The following is a 25968-nucleotide window of genomic DNA, read 5'->3' as shown; positions in this document are numbered from 1 at the left end:
TTGTCAAAAGTAAACTAAGTGTAGCATGTTATTACTTCATATGGTTCTAGGAAGGTCTCCAACTCTGGTTTTGCAAATGAATTTGTCTTACAGAACTTCTGATCTCCACCTTATAAATTCTCACAAGCTTTATGCAAATTGGGTTTTTTTCTTTCCCTCGTTGGTCTCTCTTCGTTATGGTCATGTTGATACTAAGGAAACCATTTACATAGACTTCAAAGATAGTACAGGGAATTCAAAATGAGTCCTTGATTTTATGGTATTGCAACAGTTCTGCTAAGGGACGATTAATTGTGAGAAAGATGTTCAGAATTTTCTCTTCCCTGTAAATGTTGAGACCAGATTTTCCTTCTAAACAGTTTTTGCAGGACTGTGAATACTCTGTCAGTAGTCTTACTACCGATTTGCTCTGGTGTAAGGTCAAGAATATCAGCAAATGTAGTTTTAATGCTGTTTTGCTGATGCTTGATTTTTAATAACTTTTTTGAGTTTGGGCTTTAGGAAATAATTTAAGTGTTTTGGGGGGTTTTGTGTGGTGTTTTGTTTTTTGTTTTTGGATTTTTTTCAAAATATTGGAAAAAATAGAGAAAAAAGTTTACATGTTGAAATGGTGGCGCTTTGATGCCACATTGCCCGAGGCTTTAGTTGGCTAGCATCATCTCCCTGTAATGTGACAAGAAGCATGATAGGAAAGAGAAATGAGGTCAGAACTTCTTTGCAAGCAACTTTATTTTTTCCAAAAGCTGAGACGGCCCCAGAGACCTGTTAGCACAGTTGGTCTGCTTTAGGTTACACCTGGGGATGAAGCATTCAACAGATTTGTGATCAGAAGGCAGCAGAGGGAGGCTCAAAGCGTAGTCACAAAGTCACAAAGTTTTGCTGCCTCAGTCAGAATCTGAGCATCTGTCAATATATCCTAATGTGTGATTAATTCATATCTTTACTATAGAAATATGATTAACAAATGTAATTTCAAAATCTTCATGACATTAATATGCGTACTCATTTGAGCACAGTCTGTCAAAATTTGAGTAGATATAGTCCTTTAGTATAGTCTTGTCTACCCCAAAATTTTCTGAAAGCTTTTTGAATTGGCCAGGGTAACAGGTTTTCTTCTATGGAGGGATTTGGCTCATTTTTTTCATTTTTTTCATTTCTTAATATGGTGGTTTTAGCTCATATTATAAGACTCTTTTAATCCAACTTTCATTTTCAGAGAAAGTGCTAGGTATTTCTTTGGTGGCATTTTAATATACCGAGGACCAGGAAAAGCTGTAAATCCAATCCCGTAATTACTTTTATAATGCTGGAATTTTCTGCCGGTATTCATATACAGTTTTAGATCTCCAATTTCATTTTTCCACTCTAGCAAAAATTATGTATTGCTACCCAAGTGTGGATTTGTGGGTCTTCAGACAATGTGGCTGTCTCATAATTATTTTCATTAACTTGCATGGTTCCATTTTTATGTTTTTACGAAGCCACTGGCTATATTATATGATTATCATATGCAGCAATGATACATTTCTTCTTCCCTTCCTCACCCCCTAGTTCAATCTTCAAAAAATTCATCTCAATTTTCATGAGATCAGACAGCATTCTAAGTTATTAAAGCTGCCTAGGTGTTTTATTTATCACATTTAACTACAAAAGTTTAATTATACTATAAAACAGACTCATCTAATCTGAAATATTACGTAAACCTAAGAACTTCAGGAAAATGAAGTATCCCAATAACCTAAAATGTATGTTCAATACTGAGTGATTTAAAAAAAAAAAAACAAAAACAGTGAAACCTCACCTCTTCGTTTTCATCATTATTTTCATCTGGAAATAAACCCACTTTCACAGACCTTAAAGAGCATTCAGAGTATTCCCACAATACATCCCATAAGTATAATGCCAATTAATGACATACAACTTAAGAAACTTCCTGCAAGAGCTTATCTATTAACAATAAAGCACCTCATAACTTGAAGACATCACAGAGAAAGAACACCCATAAGCATTTTCACCTTACTCAACTTCTAAAGATGTTGATTTTTTTTTTTGGCGTAGTCTCTTATGAAAGCAATATTTTGAATCAATTTATAACCTTATTCTTCACTTTAATCTGAGTATGATCTGTGACTCAATCCTGCACAGTGCCAAGAGATGTTATGCAAAATACTGAGTGCCATTTTGGAGAAAATGGCCTGAAGAGGTTTGGCATCTCTCAGGATAAAGCAATTTAATCCAATGCCAAATGTCTGCTTTTTTTTAATAACAATATACAGCTTAAGGATGAAAGCATCACTTCATTTCTGAACCATGTTATGAGAGTAAAATATATCTATTATTTTCTTTGCAAGAGAAAGGGTGAAAATTCATTGTCAAACAGGATTTGCCTGAAGAACATCAATGCTTGAGGAGCTCAGAAGTTTTCCTACTAGGAAATAAAATTTACTGTCCTACCAGCTTTACTCCTACCGGCTATGTGAAACTAGTGCTTGCTTTGTAATAGTGAAATGTGATTATTTTTTTCTTAACTAATGGGAAAGGGATACAATTTATGGAAAAACTTTAATATTTATTAATATTTATTTGCAAAAAAAGAAAAAAGCATTGCGTTTTCATCATCTAACTTCGGCACCATATGAAAAATGATACTAAGTTATTAAGACAGAGGAAAGAACTTTGAAGTCTAAATGGTTGATGGTGTTGGGAGAGCTGGGCATGGGGCTTTTAGAATTAAATTTCAGTCCTATTTGAATTTGTGGAGAAAGATGCTTGACTCCATGGGGTTTTTTAAAGTTAAACCCACCAATTTGGGGGATTGAATCTTGCGTATATCAGTGTAAATATTGGGAGATCTTTATCAAGGTCTTTGCAGGTATGTAGAACTACAAGATTAAATGAACGTGTATATGATCCTGAACATTATATTTAAGCTTTTAAAATCCATATGAGAAACAATGTTCAGAGTGTCTTTGTTTATTACAAGATAGGAGAAACGGGCTTTGTTCCCTCCATGAGATTTATCTGTGTATCAACAGCTCCCCATGTATGACATCTAACTTTTGAGTTTCAATATTTGGCAGCTGTGATGAGTGCTTCATCACAGTAACACATTCTGCGGGACTGGAGTGTGCAGCAGTATTTTCTGACTCATTATTTCTAGTATTAGCTTTAACAGTTAATGGTTCCTTGATCCTAATTGATGTCTTGCATCCAAAGCACAGATTTCAGTGTTATCCATGCCACAATACCTATTAGTTTTGCCCCAAATGTTTGTTTCTGCTATGTGGTTTTGTAAGTTTATTTTTTATTCCATCTTAGGGATTTGTCCCTTGCTATGTAAAAGTATTCTTTGACCTTAAGGATAGCTTCTCAAATTCCTTTTGCAGTTTATTCTATTTGGAGAGCTGCCCACTAAGCAGTCTATTAACCTAGATTTGCTCTATTCATTTCATTGCTCTTTTATGGTGTAACAGTGCTTGTGTCTTGCATCTTAGAGACAGGACTTTGAGCCAGAAAGCACCCCCATTTCTCTGCAGATCAGAAGCTGGACCTGTCCATAGTACTGATACTCCCAAAGCAGTTTCACCAGAACTTCAAAGTATGGGAATTATTGAACAGAAGGTGAACAAATACCTCCAACAATGTAGATGCCATTATGCCATTTTACCTTCCTCTCCTCTGATTTTAGTTCAGTTAAGCTTCACCCAAGCTAAACTTTCCAAGTCCCCTATCAAGCGCACTCCAAGAAAGTAAATTTGCTGCTCCGCATCTGTTGAAAGTAAAGCATGGAAATAAATACTGTCAGTCTACTGCTGTGTCCATTTCTTCCAGAAGCCTGTGCAATAGTAAGGGGACCCAATAGAACCCCATTTTATTCCAAGTGAGAGATAAATATTATTGTAGGCTTTGCCTTAAAAGCAAAACAAACAAACAAAAACCCCCAACAACAGCAAACCAACCAAAAACCAACCAAACAAAAATACCCCAGTGATACAGAATCTGACCAAAGGTCCATCTAGCCCAGCATCCTACTTCTCCTGATGATGGCCAAAAGCAGATACCTAGGAAATTGTCAGAAAAGAGTAAACATAGCATAAGATGGTATTTCCTTAGGATACTCCCCTAGCCATCTAGTCTTCTAATAGTTTGTAATTCATAGGTTGCTTAATTTGCTGTCCTTTTCTGTAACACCTATTATTGTATTTCACTTCTCTTACATAATTTGGAGTTCTGATTTATGAGTTCTGTTGGCTTGCATTGATTCATATTGAAGATATTAGCAGTGGAGGTATCAGAGTAGAGCAATGTCTGTCCCTGAACTGCTTAGTCTGGCATATTGGCATAATCCAGCATTGATTTCAGTTCTTATCAATATGCCAGGCTGTAAGTCGTGACAGCTGAGGCTTCTGATTCATAATTCCTTTTGAATTTAGCTGCAGCTGTGGAACTGTAACATCTATATCCAACAGGAATCACCAGCTAGAGTCTTGGCTTAAATAATCATGGAACTTGTCAGCTCTACTAGTGGTGAGGGGTTGTAATCCTCAAGTCAGCAGAGGAGTATCTGGGACAAAGTATTGACCCTTAAGAAGGAAGTGAAAATTCTGTCAGTAATTTCAGTAAATCTCTTTTCACCCAATAATTGTAAGGTGTATAAATAAAATGAGGGCTTTCAGATGAGAAGCTGTTTGCTGTGACATGTACTTTTTTTATCCATAGAGACAGAAACATAAGAACAACTGAAAAGGTGTTTGAGACAGTGCCAAGCAGAAGGATCATGGAGGGGAAAATGTTGGGTCTTAAAAAATATGGTATCCCAGCTTCTCTGAGAATCTTAAAATATTTCTGAATTACATCTAACAAGGTATTCCAACATTCACTGTGGAAAAAATGCAGGAGGATAATACCTGTATTACTTATTCTGAAGATTCAGGGAGAATGAGGCATATTGTTACCAGATCAGTATGTATTCTTTTAAATCCTATTGGTGCGTCAGCCTTTTATTCTTTGAAGTGGCTCCAAGTTGTTCTTTGCTGTTGTTTCCAAGTTGTATGTGAGATCTAATGGGTTTAAATGTGTGCTTAATGAAAAAGCTTAAACCAGGCAAGAGAAAATAATGATGGTCACCATAGAATTATATTAAAATGTGACAAATTCTGTTTTTCACAGTCACCTGGACTCATATGAGAAAATGGGATTATGTATTTAGTTAAGATATTTTACTCTTTGTATCAAATTTATGACAACAATGATATCCTGTACGATGTTGGGCTTCATCTCAACTATCAGATATACAAGTCCTTTTGATGAAAAGCTACTGTTATAATTTCTAAATCCATGGTAAAAAGTCTTAGGAGGTAATAAACAACCTTTCAGCTACTCTTTGCTTTGGGTGAATGTCAGGAGAAAATATTAGCCACACCAAGAACACTCTTGTTCATTTTTCATAAGAATTAGAACACTTAACCTTCTTTAGCTGATAACTGCTAATTTTGACTTTAACTGTAAATACAGATATTATAAGCAGGTCTTAAGGATGCAAACTTGTAAGCCCCAGGTTTTTATTTTCTTCTTTGCCTTTTCATCTCCTACAGTGCTGGCCGTGGGCTATATGGAATTGATAGCATGCCAGACCTGCGTAGAAAGAAATCTTTTCCCATTGTTCGAGATGTGGTAAGTAACTTCTGATGCCATGAGACTGTTGATTCATTTGTCAGTTGTCTAGATCTTTCTTGTAATTGCTATTGTGTGTGTGAACGACAGTTTGTCAACAACTGTTTTATGGAAAAAGAGGTATGTTGAGAGAATGGATTGAGTCCAGTAAAAGTCAATGATGCAGTTGTTATAATGTACTAGATAAGTCGGAATATCTCATCAAATATTTAGATATTACTTATGGAATCAAATAATGTGCATTTTGTGCAATAATAAATTACTCATTTTCATGTTGAATTACCTTACGAAGACAGCTGTTATTGAGTACTTGGGATACCAATTGACTTGATTTATTATGCTACTAAAGGAGGAAGAAAGTTCCTGTTAAAAAGCAACCCTGTTTCAGTATGAATGTTTTAAAGATTTATGCATACTTTTGGTACAAGATGATGTATGTTATTTTAGCGGTCGTCATAGACAATAATAATCTAGGCAAATAAATTTCAGAAAGGCAAGAAGAATGGCAGTTCTTTTGACATTTATTCTGACTTCCAGTCTAAACAAGATTAAATAGAATCTCTCTGCTCTGAAGAATTTTAAGTGCCATTCACATTTCTCTTTTTCTTTTCCTGAGGTATAGAATTCAAAATTCAATAAAATACATATTTAGTCTCTGGTGGTGGTGAGCCCCTAAACCAATTTCACATTGTAAAGAAAGGGAGTCAGCCAAAGTAAATGATTACTATAGTTGTCTTTAAAAGATCCATCTTTGCCAAATTATTGCTCAATGTATTCTCAGCTACTCTGTACAATTACTCTACAGTGATACACCATACTATCTGAAGGGTCACAAAGAGAAAGCGCAGCAACCATTTTAGAATAGAATTCCTTCTGAAATCAATGAAAAGTTGCAATTTATCACATAGTAGAGCCTGCATTCACTGAAACCATCTTTTTGACAGCAGCTACTCCACTGTAAGCTGTATTACACGAGTATAATTTACAGCCACATTATGATAGTTTTATGCATATTAAATAGCACTTTGCTTTATTCTTAATTGTTGGAACTGTTTACAGACAGGTATTGCTCAGAAAAAGTTAAGAGATCAGAATCTTAACTATTCACTTTGAAAAACATAACAATTATCAAAGTGAAACAAAAAAGAAAATTCACATTTTGAATGGTAGAATAAAACTTTCATTTTATTATTCTAATATGTCAATGATTACTTTGTAGTCATTACTATTTTGCTGCCCAGTCATTGAAGGATCACTCCTCTTGAAGGAATTCTACCTTTAATAAGTGGAAGTTGCAGAGTTATAAAACTGAAATTTATTCTGGAATTTAATCATTATGGACTTAGAGTATAGCTCTTAACTATATGTTCTTTGACTATATACTTCTTTAAAATAATAAATTATATTAGAATTCAGTTCTGCAGCTGTAAACATAAAACAATTTTACCAACTTAAGAGGAACTTATTTCAGACTTAGTGTAGGTCATCTTCATCTTTGAAAGATTATTTGTATTTGAAGGTATGTGCATTTTAAGCAATCTCCTGTGAGCTCTGAGCTTGTAATAGGTTGATTCCAAAATACCTCATTTAAATCAGTAACTTAATTCTCAAGTCCTTGTAAGATCTGATACATTGTAAATGATCTTTTTTATGTTTACTTATATGATGGTTTCAGAAATACAGAAATAATATTTCTAGAAATAAGTGCTAGACTCTTTTGGCACTGACTGAAATAGATATCATTTGATATCTTTTTTTTCTTGCAATAAATCTGACAAATTATTAATATTCTTTATAATTTCTTTCCTATCTCGGCTGGATTTTTCAGGCTATGGTAAGTGCTTTTATACTGATAAATGTTCTAAAATGTTCATAATAACTCTTAGGCATTTCATGAATGTCATATTTTCTGCTGACCTTTTATTGGAAAATAGAAAAACTATTTTATGACCAAGAATTTAATCCTAAGTGAAGTTGTCTCTTATGTGAATGTCTCGTCCTCTGCATCATATATGCCAAAATTATTAGAAAAAGTTCATGTTAAAAAGTTACCTATGTATTCCAAATATCCTTTCTAATGATACAAACAGATTGTTTAGGACCCAATCATGATGCTTCCCCTGTGGAACTGAACAGCCTTAGATACCTAGATAAAGAGAAGTTGAAGGTGTTCCCTACTTTTAAATCCTCTTGTATCAATCAATTAAATTCTTTGACCTCTCTTGTAAACGTGAATTTCCCGACGCAAATAAAGACTCTTAGGTACTATGGTGTAATTTTTTTCTAATAACTAAATGACTCATGGAAATATTTTCTTTTTCCACCAACTTTGGCACTTGTAAAGTTCCTTCATTATTTTCCTAGACCCTTTGCTCTTCCAGTTTCTCTGCATTAGTTTTTATGCTTTCAGCATGGTATCTCAATATAAGGTTTATCAAAATGATGTACAGCTTCTTAAGATGATATCTTTGACTCTCATTTATTTCCATAAATTCACATTTTGAAAAATCTAGTTTTCAACAGCAGCCTTATTAGTTCTCTTTCTCCTACATCTGTGAGATAAGTTTTTTCACTAATGCTTTGGGACTCTACTTTCCCTACTTGTTTTGGATTGAGTTATTGGAGAAGAATAGGCAGTCAAAATCCATCTACAGGAACAGTTCTCTTTGCTGCAGTCATGAGTTTCACTGTGGGTCATCATTAGAGTGCTAGTAGAATATATCTGTATAGGAGGGAAAGACAATGAAAGCAGAAGTGGTTATTCAAGTGGAGTAACAATACAGAGAGCTGTTTGAATAACAATACAGAGAGCTTAAACAGACCTCTGTTTAATGTGGAGTCAGAAAAAAGTGTCGACTGCACTTGCTGATGTAATTGCTGTAACTTCTACTTTTAAACAAACATGTTCTGACTTTTGTGCTAGTTAGAGCTTTTATTTGAGGTGGGACTACAGCCAGGGAGAGGAATAGCAATAATTATAGTGGAGATTAGAAGTACTTAACTCATGATGGCCACATAGGTGTGGTGATCTGCCCAGTCATAGACAAAGGTAGCTAGCTCTATTTTTCTGTCTCATTATTCTTTAGTCTTTGCTTCTGTTAATGCAAGTCATCATTTTAAATGTTATGAAAACTCTAGAAAATTCCTGGTTTCATTTGATTTAAAGGTGACTTTATACTGTACAATCACTGTAATCAGGCAAATTTCTTCATTTGCTCATTTGAGCATGTATTATTACTTAGCTTTATCATTTCATTACAAGAACACAAGAATAATTTGTGAATCTTTGCTGCTGTTGTAAAACAGACTGCTTGGTTCATACTGTTGAAATGAACATACAAGATGAAACAACTGCCCATTTCAGCTAAAACAATAATCCACTGATACTGCTTTTTATGTGTGTGTCTCTGCAACAAAAGCATTTATAGAGGCTAGAACTCCTTTATGGTAGTTTAAACTCTTAAGATTGAAGACATTCATATAAATTGCAGCTGCCACATTCTCAGTTTTTGTACATTCTGAGAGTAATCATTAGATAAAAGCTAAATATCTGGACTATTTTACATTAAATCTGCTATTTGCAGTCCATTTTCTTAACTCCTTTAATCATTAATAGACTAATTGGATTAAATATTTTAATATTCATACATTAAATAGATAAACTATAAAAATAATCAAACAGTATTTGTATATTTGTGGGATTTTTTAATTCTACTAAATGGAAATCATAATAATATGATTACATTCCTTTATTTCACTCCTATGTGTTCCAGGAATTAAGAATTAGTTGTGGGGAAATTAAGAAATTAGTGATGAACTTGTTTGGTTTTGTTGTTTTTCCATGCCGTTTCTGACTAACCTTAATATTCAGAATGATCTTAGAGGCTAGGCGGAGCATGCCCTTGTGTCTGTGCTATGAAAACAAATATGAAGAAAAAGTAAATGGTATTACAGTGGTGTCCGGTAATGATTGTGTAGTTCAACTGAGTTGCCATTTCCTTTCTAAATCTGTTTTCTGGGCTTAATACTGCAGTTCTGTTGAACATTTGAAGATCAGATATCAACTTTTTTAACTGAAAAATTATGGGAAGGGGGTAAGTAATTTTGGACAATACCTTGTTCTTTTTGAGTGATTTCTTCTTCCTTCCTGTCCCCCTGCGCCACTCCCACCACCCCCCCCCCCCCCCCAGCAACAGAGTACAAATCTGTCTTTCACAATAATAAATTCAAGATTCCTAGAGTGATAAATTACCTGTAGTTGCTCAAAAGAAACATTTCTAAAATAGTGCAGCTTTTAAATGCTGAAAACGTTTGGGTTTGGGTTTTTTTTTTTTTTTGACAGATTCACCTCTAGTGGGTAACTTTTACATTGCATTAAAAATATAACAGTATTTGTAAAGTGGTAACAAATATTTTGAAGTGGTACCAAATATTTTGTCTTCAACTTTTTTTTTTCCTGGTGATAGCAGCCTATAGATTCTTTTAAAGAAAAAAATTGTGAAGGAAAAGATGAACAGGAAAACAGAAACCCTCTGTGAAAACAGAGGAATGAGTATTGCATGGCACAGCCAGCATTCATGAACAGTTGCAAAACATTAGCTTGACTGCCACTTTAGCTGCTCAAAACACAGCTTTCTTTTATTTCATCATGGCAGGTGGCTCTTTTTTCACCCACATAATTTTTCATTTAACATTTAATTGTAGCTTGAGTCCAATTCTCTTTTACTTATGGTTACTACTTTCCAATGTTTTTGCTACTATGACTTCTAATTTTATTAATTTATTTATTTAAGCTGCTAAGGCAAATTTGGAGGTAATACATAAGATAGTGTAGATACAAGGTATTAGGGGGTCTACAAGGACTTCAGCCCAAAGGAGACTAAGTTACTTCAAATCCTGTATCAGGGATTTGGAAAAACATTTAAAAATTAAATAGACGATGTTCTGCTTTATCATCTTTTTATTATTATTATTTTTAATAAATTTGTCCATATGTTCATGATGCAATAGTACCTACATAGAGATCTTTACAATTCACAGGGCAAGTTCTCATATAAGGAAAGACATGAGGTAGTATCTGAACGTCAGTTTGAGACAGTAAGGAAGTGTAAACTGCTGAACAAGTCTTGTGTCCTGTTAAAGGAGAGTAGTGAAAGGCTTCAGGTTCTGGTTGCTCACCCTGTTCTTTTGATGCTCTGGCAATTTGGATTTCCTTCCTGGAGGCTCCAGATTATTAGCTGCAGTTACCCTTCTTCCTTGCTAATATTTAAAAACAGAAGGGCAGTAGGGGGGAAAGTTTTCTGGCTACATTCATAACCTGTCACCTTGTTTCCCATAAATGAGTCTGGCAGCATTTTTCCCTTCCTATTTCCAAAATACCTACTCCTTGCTTCATTCCATCCTTAGGAACAGACACAGTTCTGTGTTTGTTCAGTGCTTCAAGCTGTTGACTTATCACCAACTACAGTATTTCAGAACAGAAACATTTTATTTATGGGCTCTCTCTTGAAGATACAGTTTATTCTGACAGTCATACATAAATGGAAATAATACTTGTGAGTTTTTTTCACTAAAATCCCTGTAAATTTAATCCATAATGACTGTTAACTTTACTGGTTTATCAGAAATCCCTCTAGATATCACGTTCTTCTATTATCCTTTCAACATGACAAACACTTTATTAAGAACAGCCTAATAATCTGTTTCCTATTAGGCTTTGTTATTTTATATACGACACTGTACTATGATTTTAGACACATTTCTGATTAAGCAGAAAAATGGTTAAGCTGCATGATTCCAGGAGTAGCCCTTGGGAGAACTGGCCCTCAAGGGCACATGACAGGGTTACAATTGCTTCCCTACTTTCCTTTTTCTCACAGGAAATAGTATCTGTTTATTGACTTATAGTGATAGCATGGAACTGTGGTTCTCCTGCTGGCCCATGTACTTTGACTGATATATTGCTGGAGGACAGAACACAGTATCATTCACTACCCTATATTCAAGGTTCATGTTATTATGCCCTTGGTTTTCCTGCCCTGACAGGTAGTCCACATTGCTCTATAGCCTGGAATGGCTAGGATTGTGTATTTTAGACCTAAAAGGAACAAATCACTTTCTAAATACAAAGGGCATGAAATTAGAGGTCAAAACTATAAAACTAACATACTGCAGGCAAGTAAATGTAAATGGCTACTTTCCGAGACTTTGAGAAGAAACCTATGCCTCAAGAGGGGTCAGAAGATGGGTGCTTTTAAAGTTAATCTTTTTTAACCTAAAACTCTACTGATTATGAAAATTGTTGCTTTTCTTCTTGATCTTCCCCACACATTTTTGCTTGTCATTTCTTACTTTGGTGTGTGGGTCCTGTAGCATTAGGTTTTGTCACAAAAAGTTTAAAAAAGCAAAGCCTGGGCTCTGTTTAATCTTTCCTGTCACTTTCTTAATCTCACTGGCACACACCAATGGAATTTCCCATATTCACAGACATAGAAGGAAAAGATGGTCACAGAGAAGCAAACAGAACTATTTACCTATTAATAACAGAGTGGGAAAACTTAGCAAATTAATGGCATAGGCTTGGTAAACTGCTGAGAGTTTAAAAGAAAAAACAAAAAGGTGTTCTTTGCATCCCATATTAACTGTAATAGGACAGTGATGAATCAAATCAAATATTTCTGTGCCAAGGATGACTTCTTACCCTATAATTGGTTTCACAAGATTAATAATTTTCTGTCTATCTGCAAGTTTAATTATTATCAAGGGAAACTTATTGAAAATTGAATGGATATGTTCTCAGGGGAAAGTAAACATTTAAAATTAAAATTAACATTCTTAATATCTCTACATTAAAAAAAAATCCATTTAAATTATGTCAGTGTTTAAAATTATAAAATGCGAAGAAATTGGAATTGTCTCTCCATCCAAAGATTAATGATGCAGTTCCTCTGCTGATGTAAGCCTAAATTGCTTCTGACCTAATATGTATTGCACAAAAATAAGAATGTCATATGCAAAATATCATTGAAACTTTTGCCATAATAGCTCTATAGTGGTGGACTACAGAAGACCCAATTCACAGTAAGGTGAAAATCTGTATCCTCACAGCAAAGACAACAACAGACTTATGATTAGTGGGTGGTATACTTGGTCATCCTCACACTGCTAGACTATGAGGGCAGCAATGTATGACAAAGCAGATGCTGGATTACGGAAGAACAGAGATAAAGCAGAAGTATACAGGCACACTTGGAATGATTTAGAATAGGGAGAAGAAAGCATGAGCCCAATTTTGCAGGTAAAATACAGTAATATAACAGTGTTACGGTTAGTATTTTGTACAGTGGAATAAATCTTATCTGTCAGGCCAAAAGGACTACTGATAGCAGAAGTGATATTCAGAGTTGAAATATTATTTGGAAACCACACAGAACTCATTTCCCCAGGGTCTTTTTCCTTCTGATCATTATATTCTCTATTAATTCTCCAGGAACCATTTAAATTACAGGGATATTGCAGTAAGGAAGAGAAAATTTCCTTCTTTATTGTATATTAAAAATACTTTATTTTGAGTGCCTTTGTATGTACTATACTAGAGCAAATGAGATTGTCTCTACAACTAAGGACGTAGTCTTTGGAGCTGGGAGGTGTTCATATACCCTTAACATCATGTGGGCAAAAGAGGACGGATTGAGACAGAGTTCCAGCCTTTTTTCTCTCTCCGAGAACCAGAGTATTTCTGCATATAGCTATTCATAGTAATAAGTGAATATTGTCTTTAAGGAAAAAATTACTTTTAGGTTTCCCAAAGACTTTTTATTTAAGACAAGTAGCATTTTATATGCATACACACAGTTTAAAAATGCTCAGTGAGTTACAAAAAATTATCTGGACTGACAAGTTGAACCATAAGACTATTGCAGAATGATCTCCCATGTTGCTGCAGGCACAGACAGCTTCCAAATTAGGGCAGGATGCCTATCCTTGTACCACATTAATTTGGTTGGCAAAGCGGAAAAACAGTGACAGCCTGTGGTTTAAAAAAACTGAGTCATAAACCTCTGAATAACAGGTTTTGTATTAGAAATGGCAGCTCAGCTAGGCACTGCTGAAAGAAACAGTAATGATGATGGAAAGTGTGCTTTCATTATGTAGTGAAACCTTAAAAGTTGCGTGCTACAAACATTAACTAGAAGTTTTTTTAACTCCTACAATTTTGCTTAAATCCAATAGTGTAATCAAGTACTACTTGCCTTCCGTTAGATTCAACAATTGGAGTTACTAGTATAATTTTTAACAGTTTTGCATTTGCTTTTAACAGACACTTGCAGCTCGAAAATCTGGTATTTCCATGGCCATGCTCATCCGGACCTCCATAAACAATGATGAAATGGTAAGTGTTTTCAATTGCAGTTTTAAGTCATTTAAATAATACGAAATCTTTGTTCAAAGCTATTCAGAAATTATTTCAGCCCTAGACACTCCAAACTGGATAAAACTGAGTGTATAAGCATTATGTTCATTGGGTAGGAACTTTCAGGGATCTTGAGCAGAATTTGCTGCCTGATCCACAGTGACAAGACCAGGTTTGCTTCAGCTGACTCACATCGATGACAGTCAGAAGAGACTAAGCAAGAAACCTTTGTTTTACAATTTAGTTACTTGGGGAAACCTTTTATTTTAAATTGTCAAGGTGTACCATGCTTTACCTGCAGTTTTTCAGCATCTGTCTCTATTCATCACACCATGAATACAATTAGAATGACAAGACTCTGCGAGAAGGTTTCTGTGTGATTTTTGTTTTTTCCCCCCAGTCCTTATAGGTGACTGGGACATTATTTCATTTTGTAAATGTAACTCCTGCTACACTTCTGCTATCACACATGTGATTCTAGATGAAGAAATATTTTAATTTGTACAAGAACTGGCCAGGAAAATCTTTTGAAAAATCATATTCTCATAGCTAGTAAAACTTGTGCGTTGTGGTTTTCCATTATTGGCTTCACTTACATTTTGCAAAAGAAATTTATTTTAAACAAAAACATAACAGGTGTCACTTTCTTCAGGAATACTTAAAGTGTGATGCAAGCAGATTTACATGGCTGAACTAAGCAAAAGGACTAATTTGAAGGAATAAAGGCCCCTTTTGTGTTCCTTAAATTGCTAGTGCAAACATAGCCTTCTAGAATATATCATACATTGAAAAAAATGAAGTGTTGAATTTTTCTTACACTGTTGTTAAGCTCCATAGTAGAAGAATGGAAGAGCAGAATATATCGACAGATATTCTGGGAACTGAAACCCATAGCACAAGTGTACACACATCCATCACTCTTCTCTGATTCGTTGTGAACTTTCTATGCTTATATGGTAATCATAAAGGAACAATTTGGTAGTGCTCAGGGATGGATTAATGAGGTAGGAAACAGCTGGTGTTTGAAATGATCTTTCAGTAGGAGCAGTAGTTATTTTGTTCTGCTATCTCAAAATAGCAACAAAGGTTGATAGAATGAAGGAGAACTATGGAATTTGAAAAAGAAGTTAAAGGCTGAGGGAAAATTATAGAGAACAAACTTATGCCATGCAACTGGTGCAAAATAAAGACTTTTTCCAGCTATGTTATAGCTGCTACAAAAATATCTAAGTTCAGTAAAAGACCCTAAGATACTTCAAATGCTTTACTAAAAGATGTCTACTAAACAAGCAAATAAAACCATTTATGAGTAATACTACCTTTTATGACAATAAATACAGGTTTAACTATATGTTTACATGCCTTCCCTCATGCAAAAACTACTAGGCTGTGACTTTGGAGGGCTAAAGGTGCATGTTTTGGAGATAATATTAATTGACAACAAACGCAGGACATGAATAATTTAGACTGCAGTTATAGATTCTGACTTAAGTGGTACTGTTCAGGAGGAAAAAAGAAGGCAGCAAATCCCAGTGGACAGCTCAATGCAAACATTTCTCCAATGCTTGCTGTCAATCAGGAGAAATTAATGAACTGTGGTTCAGGAGAAATGGAAAGGGAAAAATAAGTTGAATGTATTTTTACGCCATTATACTCTTTGGCCTCCATTTGAACCAGGCCATATGAAAAAATGTGTACCAGAAATAGATATTTCTTAAGAAGTCTTTAAATAAAAACATAAGTCCAAAGGCAGACAACAAATATAATTTAGATACATTTGATGAGAAAATGTAAAAAGCTAATTCAGAGAAGAGGTGAATAAGAGAAGCCTGTCTTATGCCAGCCCTCACTAAACATACTAAAGGGCAGTCTATCTTTCGAGGATAAATGTAACGGTACAGACAGTAAAACCACTTGCAAGATACTTAAAACAAGTGAAAGGTAATACTTTTCTACTTGGTCTTTAAGTAGCCAGCAGAACTTAATGCCCTAAGGCATCATCAAAACTGAGTAGAGCAAGATTTGAAAACAAAAAGAACAGACATTTCCAGGCATAAAAGAACTCTTCAGGTACTCTCCACAAAACCAGATGAAGTGCAGTCACTGATGAGAGTTAAGGAAGAAAATCCCCTTTGGGCACGTTATTCCTCTGATTAAGGCTTTTCTGGGTTTTACCCTCCCTCAGCTTTTTCTGGGGAGAATATTAGTGACTGATGGAAGCAGGTTATTTGGGTGATTAGACTCAATATGGAAATTCCTTGAATTAATGCCTTTTATTAAAAACCAAACATCACTTACTCCCAAAATTAAAACCTGAGGTTAAATGCTTTGAGCTTTGCCACCCAACATCGCTATCCTTCTGGTATAATACATTCATGACACAGTGAGTTTGTATGTTCCCAGGCATTGATCCAAAGCCATTTTAAGCAGTGTCAAAGTATTAACTTCAGTGATGCTTAAACCTATGCTTTCAGTTGAGCATTCATTTAATTGCTTTGCTGAGCAAAGAGACAGAGCTGCAAGTTTGTGAAAATAATACGTTGATGACATTGAAAAAGTATCTCAAGTAGTATATGACAGGTATAAACTTCACTTCGGAGGATAAGCAGATAACTAAATAATCCTCCTATATATTAACAGTGCTAAATGTTGCCATGCCCAGAGCTCAGTGAATGCATGTAATAGATACATTTAAACAGAGAAGAATATTAGGAATTAAAGCCTCTAGACAGTAAAATAAATACAATTTTCCTTTACGATTGTAGTTTGCTGTATTAACAACAGGGGAAAGATCATGTTCAGCAGCAAAACCAATCTACACATTGTGTCTTTCAGCAGAAAACTTCATTTACCCGCAGATGAGCTGTGCCTTTTCATTGCTTACTGCCGTTTCAGAAACAGATAAAAATTACTGGCAAAATTCTAAAACGATTTATACTGTGAAAAATCAGTGAAGCTGAACAGGGTGAAAGGGCAGGGTTTGTAATGATCCTACTAGAGTTCAGTAGTGTGAGACTGTAATCTGCAAAGGCATCTTCAAAGACCTGGTGATTTCTGAGAAACGTGATTCCTCAACAAGTTGCATAAATTCACTTTAGGTTGGTTTTGAAGTTTTCTTTCTCATCCCTGTAGCTGGCAAGCTGCGACATGGGAGGCAGAGGGTGGAGAAATACACAAAGATGAAGTTTGCTGAGTTAGGTGGCCATGACTAGCCCAGCCCCTCTTAGGGTCTGCCAAATCAAACCAGTGCAGACCTTTGCTTGCTTTCAGGGGAGTTACTAGATGGTTAATTGTCTAGGATACACTAAGAAAGCACGCTGGAGAGCAATTCAATATTTGTTTTAGTCATTCCTGCTATATCAGCTTTTCTTCTTAGTTCAGTTCTACAGTGTTCTCAGAGGTGCTAGGATCAAATGCCTATGAAATCTCTGGCCGCATTTGTTTGGCCAGGATTCACAAGATAGATGTTGGTTTTGGCATGAAACTATGAACTTCAATAAGAGCTGTTGCAGCCTAAGCTACTTAACATTTGGTTTTGTTATTTGTAACACTTGAACCTATGAATCAGTAGATTTATGGCTACATGGTAATGGTTTTCCCGTGGTAGCAAAAGTTCTTAATTGATGGCTCTGGTTGTGCAACGTTATGCAGATATGCACACACAAAAGAAATATTTTTGTCAGACAATTTATTCTTAGCAGCGTATCTCGCATGTTTGAGCAGAGATGCAGTTACATAAAACCAAGAGCATGTCAACGTGCTGTTAGAGAGGCTAATATCTTGCATTTGGCATATACTTACCACAGCTGAATATTAAAATTATGGGAATGTTAACAAATGCTTAACTGAATAAGTTAGCCCTGCTTTCTATACTATCAGAACTGTGGCAGTGATGTTAAAGTTCATATGGACAAACCACAGAAACTAAAATGTTGTTCCCCACTTTGCCACAGCTATACAGCCAGCATTACAGCTACCTTGCATTATATACACACAAGATTAAGAGATGGCAGGACAGACAGACTTTCAGAAATACCCGACTTCCCACTGTGCTACCTTTTTTAATGTGGTTTCTTCTTTCTAAAAGAAACAATTTATTCATTTATAAGGGAACAGGTCTAGAACTTCTAATACATTTACAGCAGCCATGTGTGCATTTAGTGATGGAAAGAAAAAAAAAAAACCAAACACCAAAAAAACAAGGTCATATTTTTGTGTGGTGCCTAGTAATGCCTACAGGCTGCTGAGTTTTTCTTATTCCCAATAAATCCACTGGATTTAGAAGAGCGGGGTGCCTGAAAACAAAGCTCAAATAAACAAACTAGACCATTTTGGCCATATAAGCCTATGTTTTATATACAAAACTTCAGGGACTACTTTGTTTTCACCTTATTAAGCACTAAGGAGCTGAGATTCAGGTTTTTTTGCAGTACTAATCAGTGAATAGCTGATAACTGTTCTGCTAGAACTGGTCATGGGTCCTAAGACAAAACAGTCCAAGAAATGGGTGTGGATTTTTGAGAGTATGGATCATTCTTTTTTATAAGTAAAAAGCGTGTTGGTGCTTAAAAAGGAAGTAGTGAGTATGCTATTAATGGAATACGACAAAATGGAACCTTAAAATTGGCCCGCTTTTATTTGATGAAGAGATTGTATAGACACTAAAGGGTAGCACTGTATATTATCAAAGTACATTTTGTATGGTGTGTCTAAGTTCCTGCAGGAAGTATTTAAATATTCAGAAGTAATGTGCTAAGTAGTTACTTAAAATGCATCAGTGAATGTAACACTAATGAATATTTTAATTCCTGCCTCAAAATATTAAAAATATGTAGGACTCTGTTAATTGACTGACCTGACTCCAACTTAACTTTCCTGTTTCTGTAATCAGTCACAATGGTCATCCAGGGTTCTTTTGTCTTCAAAGTGCAAGGCAAAATAAGTAAATCAGTATTTTGCAAATTAGTTCATACTTCTATCTCTATTCTGATATTTTGTAACATTGCAAGTGTAATGACATACACTTTAGCTCCAGTTCACTTGTATTAAATAATATTTCAGCTGAAGTCTTGATTTTTTTTTTTTTTTTTTTTTTCTTACCCAACAGAAAATACATGTCTTCAGGAAGACATTGCAGGCTTTGATCTATCCAATATCATCAACTACACCTCATAACTTTGAAGTTTGGACAGCTACAACTCCCACATACTGTTATGAATGTGAAGGTCTACTTTGGGGCATAGCCAGACAAGGCATGAGATGCACCGAATGTGGTGTCAAATGCCATGAGAAGTGCCAAGACCTCCTAAATGCTGACTGTTTGCAGAGTGAGTATTTCCTGACACCTAAAGCTTTGCAGTACTTCACACCTTTTGATTTTGTGTGTACACTCAAGATGTTTCCTGAAATGAAGGGCCAGATCATCAGAAATCAGTGAAGGCATGTTAATGTTCATTGGCTGAGGAGCTAGCCAGAAGCTTTATGAAATACCTACAGTTAATTTTGCTTTTGTACTTGGGACTTGCCAAATGTTGCTGGTCAGTTACAAAATAATGTTTGGTAGTATCAGTACGTTATTTACTTTCCACTGCCTATGGCAACACCCAGAGCAATTTGTTACATGATGTAAACCCTCTTTGTTTTATTTAACTCAGAACACAAGAAATGTCAAAGCAAAGATTAAAAAAAATATTCCTAATGCTTATTGTACTCATATTAGTGTGCTATAGAATAGACAAGAATATGAAACAGTAAATAGGGTCTTGTCCCCTCAAAATATCAAACCATGTATGTGTAAGGGAAAAAAAAATATTAGTCAGGAGGTCCTCTGGGACTAGAATTAAGATGAAACAACCTTTTTCTTTGCTTTTTCATTGGCCAAATTAATTCCAGCCACTATGCTTTCTCTTCCAAAAATATCTGAGGTGCATTTAAACTATACTTAAATTACAACATGATTACTACATGAGATTCTAAACAATAGAAAATCAAGACCTGCAAACTTCCTGATATTCTGATTTTGGAACAGAAGGGGCTTTTACAACTCTGGAATTATTCCACATTGTTCACTGTTGATATGTTCCTGAGGGTTTACCTAGCTTCTACATGTAGGAAAAGTACATATATATTCCAGTCAGGTCTTCTTTCTTCCCACTGTGTTCTCTATGTGAGGAGCTGTCACAAGGGATGGATTCTCAAGATTCATATTGTTGAGGAACTAATCGCAGTTTCCCAGAGCAACTGACCCCATGGTGCATAAATCAATGACAAATTTCTAAATCAAACCACTTAACTGAGCGTAATTGTGATTCTACACTGTGGTTGAAACTGGGCTGTGTTTGACAGCTAAGCTTTTGACATAGTTTCACAAATGAGAAAAGAAAGTTTGCTTTGAAAATGAAATATTATAAAAGTATATTGTGCAGCATTAATATGATTGTTGGTGGTGAGTTTTCAAAAATGTATAAAGTAGTGAATGAAGATACTTACGAGTAGCTTCTTCAATAAGTGTGAGTAGCTTCTGTTACCTGGACAGTAACAAAAGAAGGCAGGCTTTCACAATGTCGGTTCCTGTTCACTCTTATTGACTAATTGTCCCATTTCATTATAGGTACATTTTTAAGACTAGCTAAAATAATTAATTGTGCATCAGCCCATTGATCTCTCTGTTTTAGGTAGTCGTTTGACACTCTAGTTCTGCTGGGAATCACTTGGTTTATATTACCTGGACTTAGGAGGCATGAAAATGAGTTAAAAGAATGATGATCTTGTACTTCTGTTGGCAACAGGATATGTGCAAGTCACTTGCCAACTAACTGCTCATTAAGTTGATGGAGGAAGTAGGAAGTAGAAGTAGCTTTCCTAAATTTAATCTCTCCCCTTATGCACATCTTGTTTAGCACTATTTATGCACAGGAGGAAGAAAACATGGAGGAGGGACTCTGAATTGATTCTGATATTCTCAAAATGGAATGTGAGATTCATCTTGTAGGAGGGCCTCAAAACAAATCTGTATGAATCACAGTGGGTCTAATTGAAGTTTACTCTCTGCACGTTATTCAAGGAACTGGGCTGTTGCTAGATTTGGAGCTACTTTGCTAGGACTCTCATCTGCTGTTCCCTGAAAATGCTGATTGTATTATGTGGCAAAGAGATAACTATCAAGTGTTCTATATAGTATTGTGGGAATTCCCCTATCATAGTTACATACATAATGATCTAGAAAGAAAGCATAGCTGAAACTTTCTCCATCAGAGGGAGACGTTTTCTTTCTGAGGATTTAACAGAATAGCGTATGGTGTTCTAACACATTGTTTCAGAAATATTTTTAATTTAAGAAAATCGGGACTGATTGACTCCATGGGTGAGACACATACAAGACATCTTGATTTAACAGTAGTGTAATGAAGTATCACGAAGATCAAATGGTTATGAGCATCGTAAACATGCCTTTCTGTTTGGAGGAACCTTTCTGTTACTGTTAGTTGGGGGGGGTCTTGTCTCACCAAACATCTGTGAAAACCCTCCTCTATTCCACCAGGCTTCCCAACCTAGTTACTGCATGCCATTCAGTCCCTTTTTGAATTACATTAGAGGGAGCTGGGAATTTTTTTTTGTATTGGATGTTCAATATGGCAAGGGCATTTATTTCTGTCTCATGAATCATCTGTCCTGTAGTGCACTCCTCATCTACTCCATGATTTCTCATAATAGAGAATGGCTAGAGAGATTGTTCTTTCTGAGGCTTCCTGAAAGTGATGAAATCTCTTGTCACTGTACACACTGGAAAACAACATTCAAGCCAGCTAGGCCTGACTGTAATACCTTTGTATTTCTGTTTGCATGACCTCCAATTCAGTCACAGTTCACTTCCTTCTGAGCGAGAGTACAGGGAACTGATTCCAAGTGTTTATGTTGCCATGCCTTCATGGATGGGCTGAGCTGTTTTTACCACTCAAAACTAGTAATCTTTTCCCTGTGTGGTGAAACACCTTCACATGATATTTATATGCTGACCTCCCTTCTTCATGTTCCACCCTTCCCACTGTCAAGGAAATAAGCTGCTGCTAACTTCCTAAGAGCTGAGCTGCTTTTCAGGGTGCCACGACCATGCAGGTGGCATGAGAGATGTATCCATCCCTGTAATAGTTGAATCTTGGCTAAAACTGAAAAGCTACAAAAGACATACAGAGTACAAGTATCCTGTTTATCTTTCTTTTCACTTCTCTGAAGAAAAACTCAGCCCAGAGGTTCCCTGGACCATATCACCAGCCCCAAAAAATAATAATTGCTTGAGAGCACCATATTGCCTTTGACAAATTTTTACAAATATATAAATGCTAAAGTTGAGAGAGACCCTGCAAGAAATAAATAGGATTGGCAATTATCTATGGTGTAAACAGTTTGGAAACATTGAACAACTGAGTCTTGTAAGAGTAAACCTCTAGAAGGCAAACCACAGATAAAAAAGTGTTTAACACACCTAAGGGATCCCGATCTTCCCATTAGTATGCAAATGTTTGTGAGCATTCTGTCATATTTTTTGCAACAGATTAATGGTTCAGTGAGTTCAATATTATACTACTTTGAAAATGAGGTTAACATGCTTTGTTTCATTTATGTTAAAAATATTTAATGTTCCATTGAAAAAAATAAATTGCCCAGTTGGTTAAATCTCTAAGAAAGCTGATGCTAAGAGTACCATAAAATGAAATGAACGTGGTTCACTGTGGTTATTTTTATCACAGACATCCTTTTGGCCATCTCATAATCACTAGGACATATGGCCTCCAAGCTTCTGTGATTTTTTTTTTTTTTTTTTTTTTTTTAATATGTAATGATTGCTAATGTAGACTGTAGAAATGAATTAACCTCTCAAGCTCTTTAAGGTCAATATCGAAGCTTGTTCTAAATTAGGTTTAAAAAAAATCAGTAGTCCATTCATTAGACCTCTCATCTTCAACAAGATACTGCTTTCTAGTAGTAGGTGCAATATTAAATCAGAATTTATTTCAATCACGTTGAGTTTGTATCAGTCCCTAGGGTAAAAGGGGCTTGTTAACTTCCTGTGCAATATAAGTTACGATATTGTCTTAATTAGTCTGATCAATACTGCATGAAAAGAGCGGTTGATAGACTGTCAGCAATAGAGGATGTAAAAATAGCTGCAATAAATAATTTAGTTTAAATAGAAGGCTATGTTGATTTTTCAGTAAAACTTAAAGGAAGTTACATTTTAACATATATTCCAATTTTATCTGTACTGTCTCAAAAATCAGCAATGTTTTCAACAGGAATACATTATTGCCATTCAGATTGTGTCCATGGTTTATCATTTGGTTATGATGTTGTATCTGTACTTTTTAAGGAAGGGCAGAAAATAAGAGAAAATGAAAAATGTTGCTTTCCTGCATCTTGCAAGAACCACCTGTCACACTTTCCAGGCAGCTCAGCAGTCATCTCTTTTGTGATAAAATCACTAGAGAATTCTTAAACTGGTATTTGGTTTCATGGTAGCATTTAATTCTTTTTCTACTAATTCTTAATTTTTCAGTGTGGAAAATCCTCAATCACTAAAACTTTGGTCTTCCACATTCCAAAAAATTAGGTACTCGGACCAAGAGATTTTCACTATTTCTCAAGATTTAGTAGCTATGGAAAACACCTTGAAGAAGCAATATAATTCAGCCTTTTGACAATCTGGAATCACTGGTAACTGATATCTTATCCCACACTTTTCCAATCTTAGGACATTATGCCTTCCTACTTTACTATATGCATCTCTCTCTCATCCTCCAATATGCTAAGAAACCTTCAGACACACTGAAAACAGTAAAGAAAACAAAGCATAAAATATTCATTCTGGAACACTTCACTGAGATCTTATGCTGAAAGATGACCCTTTCCAGCTCTATAGACGTGTGGATCATTTCTTCTTCAGCCATTGCAAGCTGACAGTACCTCAACAAGAAATGCCATCAAAAGAACATAATGGTGTTTGCTGGTATTTTAGAGGAGGAGCTGTGTTCCTCTTCAGCATCGAAATATCTGAATTCTAATTCCATAGCAAGTTGTTCAACATGCTTTTGTCTGAATTTTACTATCCATTTAAAGGAAACAATAATACTTTGATCCTCCCAGGAGCTGAGGGTGGGTAGTTGGATGAGGTTGTCATAACCTTTTTGAAGGGTAAAGTACTTACTGCTGCTAGTGATAATGATGATGACGATTGTCACACTCAGTGCCATGAGCCCTTGACTAATGTTTAACAACACGAGCTAAAATTCAGCCATACCTATATCAAGTGGTAATGTGTCATTGATTATAAAATTTGTAGTATTCTTGCATCTTGTTTTATATGTCAGTCTCGTCAAGAGTTGAAATAGGCTGTTAAGCACTGCAGGAATTTCAATTTTTCTTCCAACATTTGTAATACCATTTTGACCACACAAGTCTGATGTTTCTTTCCTCACACCCAACTGCAAGATGGACATTTGTTTTTTTTCAAGAGTACACTTAGGTTATTCCAATACAGTATGTATTGTAGAGACATTGATCAGAAACACTTTCCTCTGGCAGACAAATGACAGTTTATAAGGAGAACTTCACTTTGGCTTTTGAAGGGCCTGAGATCAGTTATGATTTTTAAAGAGAGAAATCTGACCAGAGCTCTCCTGGGAAGAACTGTGAATAAAACCTGTAACAGCATGGTCTCCTTATATTCCCTCTTTTTTTTTCTTTTTAACCCAGTAAAAGCTGTAGTGGTTTTGATGTCCCAGACAAATCAGCAAATCACCCAAGTATTTTTTTTTTTTTCCTGAGTTTTCCAGACTTACTTTATAGGACAGACCTGACATGCCACTGCAGGTCGATACAGTCTAGAAGTTATTCTCACACAGATAATATCCTTTGATCTCTTCTACCATCCTCATACTTACTGAAATTATCAATAATGACAATTTTACTGGAGAGAGGAACACAGTATTCCTTGCAGAAATTCCCCGGCTGATTTCAGTGTTAGAATCCTTGGAAAAGCATTCCCTTTAATCTACTCAGCTGCAACCTGAGTATAATGTCATGTCTACTCTTTGGGAGACAGGGCATGGAAGAATGGCTTAAATAGCCATCAGAAGATTCCACTGAAGATTCCATCAAGCTTTGTGAAGCACTCCTTTGTTCATGCATGATGTTTAAAGAAGGGACAGAGTGCACTACTAATCCAGAGTGAGGATGTCAATTCAGCGTTACAGAACTGTTTAACAGCTAGGGTAGGCCCAAACTAATCTAAACGCTTAAATCCAGTGAATGCTTAAGTTTGGTAGATTTTGAATGCTTTGTTAAATGGATTTATGTGACAATTAACATTTTTTATGAGCGCTGTTCCAGGAAGTAATGAAAAACTTTCCATGAGTGCAGGCAGCATCAGCAAATATTGAGATGTATCTGGAAGCAGTCAAGAAAACATCTGAAGCTGCTATGCCTATTTTTTTCTACTGTTCATTAGATTTCCACGGTGGGAGAGCATAGCAGGAGTCTAGGTTAATCTCCTTACTGTCAAATTAAAAATTCTCTGAAAAATGAGGTGGAAACATTACCTGGTTTAAATACTGTTTCTATGAATTTTGGAGGGTTTCTTGTACTGTCCTCCTTCAAAAGGAGAGAGAGAAAGGAATAAAAATATTGTTGTATCATGCTGATCTAGGAAAAAAAAAATTAAAAATTATTTGAAGAATTATTCACATATGTATTACTGAAGTTTAGCTAGTAACAGAGGCAAAGGGCAGAGCAGACAGACCCAGATACTGAACACTTCTACACACCTTTCTGGAAGAATCAATATGCCTAATTACATAAGAAAATTTACTCACATGTTTGGATGTCTT

At 35.5% G+C, this 25968-nt stretch overlaps 1 protein-coding gene across 1 annotated transcript in view; it reads left to right on the top strand.

The window, feature by feature from the left end:
• UNC13C (unc-13 homolog C) overlaps window positions 1–25968 on the top strand; it is a gene marked incomplete at its 5' end in the record, with an annotated part of 185159 nt that overhangs the window by 31534 nt on the left and 127657 nt on the right. The window contains 3 exons of the mRNA XM_082321495.1: window positions 5595–5673; window positions 13994–14065; window positions 19194–19413. Coding sequence (XP_082177621.1) covers window positions 5595–5673; window positions 13994–14065; window positions 19194–19413 — 371 coding nt within the window. The remainder of the gene's footprint in view (window positions 1–5594; window positions 5674–13993; window positions 14066–19193; window positions 19414–25968) is intronic.

Source organism: Platalea leucorodia, assembly GCF_965183815.1.
Source record: "Platalea leucorodia genome assembly, chromosome: 9".
Classification (NCBI taxonomy): Eukaryota; Metazoa; Chordata; class Aves; order Pelecaniformes; family Threskiornithidae; genus Platalea; species Platalea leucorodia.
This window is presented reverse-complemented; position numbering and strand designations above follow the sequence as displayed.